The sequence below is a fragment of the Apaloderma vittatum genome, unplaced genomic scaffold (assembly GCF_000703405.1).
Source record: "Apaloderma vittatum isolate BGI_N311 unplaced genomic scaffold, ASM70340v1 scaffold34028, whole genome shotgun sequence".
In the NCBI taxonomy this organism is placed as follows: domain Eukaryota; kingdom Metazoa; phylum Chordata; class Aves; order Trogoniformes; family Trogonidae; genus Apaloderma; species Apaloderma vittatum.
Genome location: NW_009731877.1, coordinates 15,130 through 22,123, shown reverse-complemented (window position 1 = coordinate 22,123; position 6,994 = coordinate 15,130). Strand labels below are relative to the sequence as shown.

The 6,994-nt window shown below is 52.7% G+C and overlaps 1 protein-coding gene across 2 annotated transcripts in view; it reads right to left on the bottom strand.

The window, feature by feature from the left end:
* HNF4A (hepatocyte nuclear factor 4, alpha) overlaps nt 1-6,232 on the bottom strand; it is a 16,621-nt gene extending 10,389 nt beyond the window's left edge. For both annotated transcript variants that reach the window (XM_009875342.1, XM_009875343.1), the window contains exons 1-3: nt 6,118-6,232; nt 2,308-2,482; nt 399-474 (exon numbers count right to left, since the gene is read on the bottom strand). In XM_009875342.1, the coding sequence (XP_009873644.1) occupies nt 399-474; nt 2,308-2,482; nt 6,118-6,232 (366 nt within the window). The remainder of the gene's footprint in view (nt 1-398; nt 475-2,307; nt 2,483-6,117) is intronic.
* Nucleotides 6,233-6,994: the final 762 nt, after the last annotated feature.

Here is a 6,994-nt window from a genome sequence, read left to right as displayed (position 1 = left end):
GGACCCCCCAGCAGTTCCACAGCAGCCCCAGGTTTCTTTGTCACTGTGAATACTCCTGAGGATTGTGAGAAAGGGCCCTGAAACTGAATTTAGGAGCATGCAGGGGCCCTGTGCCTTGCCCTCAACTGCTGGGATGATGTCTGGTTGCAAGGACTTCACGTGGGTGGCAGTGTGCATGTTGGGGACATGCAAGGCTCATGACTAGGGGCCAAAACTCTCCCCAAACCTCTGCTGTGTTGAGGATCTCGATCTGAGCACGCGAGAACACTGTGGAGGGGAGATGGTGCACACAGCAGGGGCCGGCCGTGGGCTGTGAGGGCCTCCTCAGACATAACGCAGCCAGTGCGACTGCTGCTGGGGGCAGCACGAGGAAGCCACATTGTCACCCACCTTCTTGCTCGGAAGCACTTTTTCAGCCTGCAGTATCGGCACTGGTTTCTTTTGTCTTTGTCTACCACACACTGCCTGTTAAACCTGGGAAGAAAGAGAGGTGTGAGGAGCAGCAAGACTGAGCCTGGAGGCAGGACAGAGCCCCAAGCTCCAAGATACGCTCAGAGCAGGTTCTCAGAGGCTCACCCTGAGAAAGGAGCCCCGGTCTTTGTCATTTCCATGCTTGCTTTAACCTGAGGTTTCTTCTTTGCACTGAGCATCTCGGCCCCCTGCTCTACTTCTGGATATTCAGTAAAGACGGTCTAGAGCTGACAGTGGTGTGCAGGAGCTCAGGCTGCTGGTCTTACTGACCACTGGGCGTAGGATGCTCGTGATGGACTAGCAAGCCCCAGTGAAGTTAAAAGTGTGAGCCAGGAGGGTCAGAGGCACCTTGGTAGCCCCTGTTGTAAGTTAGATCCCGGTTGAAAGGGCAGAAGTAATGCGTTTGTTCTGAATTTAAAAGGGTAGAAGTTTGTTCCTGAGCTAGTAAGGTTAAGAAGTGGGTTTAAGTCCCTGCATCTCTCCAGGGCTGTGTCTGGGATCCAGGCAGGTTGGGTCTGACCTCTGGACAGCATCACTGGAGTGCAGACAGCTCTGCAGCCACCTGCACTTCAGAGAGGACTTGGGAAGCAACCAGCTCCTTCCCTCCGCACTTGTATCACCAAATCTGTCACACATGGTGGGGCAAACACTGATGTCCCACGTGTGTGGCTCTTGCAGGCAGCACAAGCCTGGTAGCCATTTGCAGCATGAATTTCACTTGAAAATTTGCTCTGATTTACTGTGGATTGATGAAGCTTGCAAAGTAAAGATAAAGACATACAGAGCTGGAAAAGGCCTCCAAGCCATGCCAAGTTCTGTAGCTTTTGAAAAGACTTGTTTCTACTGTGCTTTTTAAAGATTCAGGATAAGATTTACCCAAACGGATGCCTGATAGCAGCTTTACAAGCATTTTTGTAGCACATATATAAAAGTCCTAGTCTCCAAAAAACTGGGCATCTCGGCTTTTCCACTGGAGCTGTGGGGCAGCGAGCTTAAATAACCCTGGGATGCAACTGATAATGTGCTTTATATGTGCTTATAAACCTGGGGATTCTGTCACTTAGATTTTAGAGTCATATTGTTCACGCTGTCCAAGTGGCTCGGAGGCCATCAGTAGTAACTCACTTAAAAAGCCCGAGTGGTTTAAACACTCTGAGCTGAAGATTCTTCGGTTTCCTCTACATGTGGGTTTCTCGGAGCGGGGACCAGGCAGGTCACAGACGCTGGTGGTGTGGAAGAGCTGTGGGCACCACCGACCCAAGGTGCACGAGTTGTGAGAGCAACATGGGTGCCTCATCCTCAGTGACGTGCACGCCGCGCTGCCCAGCTTGTTTCTCCTTAGATGTTCTTTTGTCATGTATCAGGCAGTGGCAGCATTTTAGGTAGATGGCACGCGCACTTCCGTCTCGTGTTGGAGAAGGGATGGGAGACCACTGAAGTGCCGCTCCAGGGAGCGAGTGGGGTTTGCTCTGTACTCAGAGCACTGAGGAGCGAGGTGCTCAGTGCCCATTATAGGGCTTTCCAACCCCTGGCATCATCTTGCTTGCTGGCCACATCCATGGTTGGCCACATCCATTTGCAAGAACATTTGCTTGGCCCCTAAAGAATGGGGCAAGACCTCCCAGAACCTTTCCCTGGTGATCACTGGGGGCCAATCCCAGAGTGAGAGTGGTCTCTGACCCTTCCCAGCTCAGGGCTGAGGTCAGGGAAGGTGGTAGAGAACACAGGGAGGGCAAAAAGAGGAAGGACCACGCCACTGCGCTTTGAGGACTTTTCCATTCAGCTCCTAGGGAGTATTTTGTCTCAGCCGCATGACTCTGTGCTCTCTCTCCTTACCTGCAGGAGTACATGTGGTTCTTTCGGACACTCCTCCTGAAGAAGCCTTTGCAGCCATCACAGCTGGAAGCCCCGTAGTGCTTCCCTGTGGCGCGGTCCCCGCAGATGGCACACAGTGCGCTCACCCCGATGCTGTTGGAAGTGTTGAGGTTGGCTGCCTCTGATGGAGACGTGTCTGCTTGGGGATGGACACAGGAAGAAGAAGATGGTGAGACAGCCAGCCAACATTTCCTAACTCAGTTTCCAGTGACAGACTTGACTTTTGGAGGAGCCAGGCAGCTGCAGCCAGGCTGTGCAGCAGGGCCTGGTCAGAGAGGTGTGTAAGTATTGGTGGGTGATCTAAGTGTCTTAAGTCGTTGGATTTTGAGTGTGCAAAAGCTCCCAATGTGTCAGGGCGAGGCAGCTCTTCCCAAAGGCCTGACTCCAGCTACACCTTCGGAAAAAGTGGAAGCCCCTTTGCAGGAGTCACAAAGCAGAGCCAAAATTCCTCAGGGGTTTGCTTTGGGCTGCAGTAGAGTGGCCAGAGAAAGAGCCAGTGCAGAGTTAAAGCTGAGGTATTACAGCTCAGGGTGAGCAGCTGATTTATTAGAGGTGTTTGTGTTACAGCACCAAAAGAGCCCAAGACAGCCCTAAGCAGATGCTATTAGAGAAACGAGGTTACCAGCTCCCTTTGCTGGAGAGCCTCTCTGCCAGGCGTGGAGCTCCAGCCTGTCAGAGGTCCTTCAGGAGAACAAGACTTTAAGTGTGTAACAAACTGATATGACTTCAGCTGGAAAACTCATGAGGGCAAATGCTGCCCACGCAAGGAAGGACTGATCAGGTTAACCCAGAAAGAAAGGGGGTTGCTAGAGCATGGAGGAGGCTGTACACTGGGTATCTCCCAGAGCCTGGTAGCACCACAGCGGAGATTGGTTTGTCTTAGCAGTCCTTACAGGCTCTTTTGGGAGGATGGGGAATTGCAGCAGCCTCAATGGGAAAGGACATCTGAAAGGCTTAAACCATACAAACCCTACACTAAAACCCCTCCAGCAAGCCAAACAAACCTCAAGGCTGAAGGGATTCAGTTGATCTAATTGTCCCCTCCCATGTACATTTTCCTGCATCAGCACAGGCACATGCCCCAGCACAGTGGAAATCCTGGTTGCAAATGATACCCAGGAATCCATAGAACCATAGAAACCTGCTGGGATTTTAATACTTGAGTCTGTTGTTCCCTGGTCTCTGGATTTGGCAGGGATGAGGTTCACTCTCACCTGGGAGGGTCACAGCTGCTCCCACTTGGCACCCAACAGGAAGGGGCTGGGTGCTATAAAAAGGCAGGTCCCAGCAGAGCTCACTTTACTAACTGGTGCACTGATGCTGGAAGAAGCCAAGGTAAAGCTGCCTGGAGCAGAGCTGTGATTTTACCTTTTATTTTGTGGAGAAGGGGGTATTGCAGCAGGTGCTGCACAGCCTACTCATGCCATCCCTCAACAGGAGTAACTGGTGAGGATCCAGCAGTGAGCTGCTGCAGGGAATCTCAAGCCAGCCCTTTCCCTGGCTCTGGCAGCACCTTTTGCTTCCCTACCTGCTTTCTGTCTCTTAATTCCATGTGTCCCTCCTGTATTTCTTCACAAGTTGGTGTGCTGCCTCTCTGTGTCCCTGCCTGGCACATGCTATCACAGCTGCATTTCTGTGAGTGCAGCGCTGCCTGGGTGAAGGTCCTCTCTCCACTCCCAAAGCCCTGAGCTCCTCCCAAGCTCATTTGGGCTGTTTCCTGTCCCTGCCAGCAGCTTGCCTCTGAAAACATCCATCCTCCCAATGCATCCTGAGGGCTCGACTGCATGAAGGTAATTCCAGAAGAAAGTTAGATTTCCAATTTCAGCTAAACATAGGACTTATATCAGAGAGAAAGAGCTGATCTGCCTATAATCACATTACTTGTCTATCTGTGACAGCCCAGATAAATCCCCTTTTAGCTGTAATTATGCTGTAATCAGATGAACATAGAACAGGCAAAACTGGCACCGTTATCAAAGAAATTACAACATCTTAGTCTTGTATCCATTAAGCAATAATTTCATTGTTGGTTGGCTAATTTTCCAATTACGTTTATTTCATAGTGCCAGAAATGTGGGCTTCTGGCTGCTGCAGTGAGGTGGGTTTAATGGGGTTGATTTGGAGTTAAGGTAAATGGAGGAAAAGAAAAAAAATCTGACTTGTAGACCTTGCAGACGAGACTTGTGTTAGGATGGGAGCTCCTTCAGAGATTCCCTAAGTCTGTCTGAAGGGGGAATGCGTGTGGTCTCTGGCAGCGGCAAACTTGGTCACTCCCAAGCAGCTGCCTCTGGGCTGGAGCTGCAGAGCTGGGCAGCGGCTGAGCTCCCCTGCAGCCCTCGGCCAGAAAAGGAGGCAGAGGCTTTGCAGGCGGAGCTTTTGCGGGTGGAGGTGTGGGCAGTTGCTGGAGTGCCAAAGGAGCTCTGGAGAGAGACCTGGGTGGAGGAGAGGTGTTTGTGCTGCCTGACCCAGCTGACTCATCCCCGCCTAGGGTGTATTGCATATTGCAGCTGATCTCGTCATATCAAATTATTGTGTCCCTCCACCTCGTGGAGCCCTTGGTTGGGTGGGTGGGCAAGTTACAGGCCCCCGTGCAGGAGTTTTCATGTGCTGAGTGGGAGAGGAGCATGGAGAGGGAGCAAGACTCGGGCTTGTCCCAGCAGGTCATGAATGGCACCAGCAGAGCCAAAGGGGGCTGCTTTCAGCCCTGAGACCCCTGGGTGGGTCCAGCCCCCCTGGGAGCAGAGAAGGGGCCAAGACCCAGCACAGTCAGAGCCACTTGGCGCTGTGGTGTCCTGTCCAGACCGGAGCTGAGCCATGTGGGGGAGCACCCCAACAGGCTGTGAGGAAGGAGCCCGTGCTGGTGGCACAGCCCTCCTGGGACAGGGGAGCCCTGGCAGCCCCAGTGACGCAGCAGAAGAGGGCTCGGGGAGTCGCTTTCTGCAGTGTGCTTCGTTTGTTCATTAACCTCGTATTTAGAGAGACTTTAGGGGAGACTTGGAGAAGAATCTCCTGTTATCTCTGAGCATTTAATCACTAGGACTCCCTTGGTCCCCAAATAGGTGGGCCACTGTTGGGAATCCTGCGGGGTTAACTATGATCCTACCTTCCTGAGGGGATGGGAATGCTTGTCTATCCTCACCAGGTCCCCTTGCCCCTCTTCCCTGGGGTTGAACCTCCTGGCCCCACAGCACTCCCAGGGAAGGGGATACCACCCAGCGAAGTGTGAGGAAGGGCCATGGCCTCAGGGCGGCTGTGGGGGCAGCGCCTGAATTGCTTTCGTAGTGATTTCCACCCTTGTCAGGTGCTAAACGGCTTTCTACTGTGGAAAAACCTATCTCCAGCCCCTGCTGAGGTAGGACTGTCTCTGCTCCCCGGCCACAGGCTCGGTCGTCTGTCTGGTGAGCGATTCACTCAGAAAATTTTAGCTAGTCTTTTCTCTTGGATCTGGGGGAGGTAAGACCACCCTGTGCTCAGCCCCCACCCCGGTCCCTGGGCTGGGGACCTCTCATTGCACCCAGCTCCTCGTGTGTGCCCGTCCCTGAGGTGTTTGGGCTGCAGAGCACCATCCTGCCTGTGCCCAGCACAGCACTGCACCGCCACCTCTGTTCCTCCCCAGGGGCAGCTAAAACCCCAGAGAGCTGAGACCCCCCCGACCGCCCCCCCCGCCGTGCCCCGGCCCTCCCCAGGGGCATTTCAGTGGCTGCCCCAAGCACTTCTGCAGCCCTCAGCACATCCCACCCCAGTGGAAAGGAGAAGATGGAGGGGACTTACCGTTGCCCATAGCCAGCACCTGCATGTTCTCAAACTCCAGAGTGGTATATGCCGGGTCTAGTGCTGCGCTATAATCTGCCATCTCCATGTCTATTAGGGCTTTGGAAAGGCGCATTATCGTCAGCAAATACGGGCCAGATTGTACCGATTCCCTTGTCAGAGGCTATTGGCCCTTCTGCCTCCCTCTACCTTCGCTGTGTCCCCGACCTGTTGTCTTTTATTTCAGATATTTCTGTGAAAGGATTTGCTGAGCCTCAAGGCCTATACTCTCTAGAGGGGTGGAGGCAGGAGCCAGAGGTTAATCTTTAATCATCTCCCCTACTACTGAATACTGCTAAGCTTTTTTTTTTTTTTTTTTTTTTTGGTGGAGCACCAGTGATTCTTGTTGACTGTTTACTACTGAATCCCAAGGAGCTTTGCCGACCCCAGCCCCTGGGTGCAGGACCGTAGGAGCCAACACAGGAACAGCTTCGTGGGCTATTGACCTTCATGCTGATCTGCTGGTGTTGGTCTTAATTGTGTCTAGGGTGGTTTTTTTTGGGGAAAAAACCTGCCAGGAGAACAAGATTGCTCTTCATTCCTGTAACTGCCTTTCCCTCTTCACTGTTGGTTGCCTTCACCCCCCAAATTTCTCTTCTCTTGCTCCCTCCATCCCTCCCACACCTTTTTCCTTTTTCTCCCTCCCCATGAAAGAAGGTCAGCGCCTGCCTGGCAATTTACACGTTTCTATGCAAAGTAACGTCGTACAACTCCTTTTACTTCCCTATAAACTGAGTTTTACAAGAACTGGATGCCCTATAAACAGATCCCACCCTGCAGCTGTGCCCAAACAGTGAGCAGAGCTGGAGGAGTGACACGAGCGCCATGCCCAGACCTG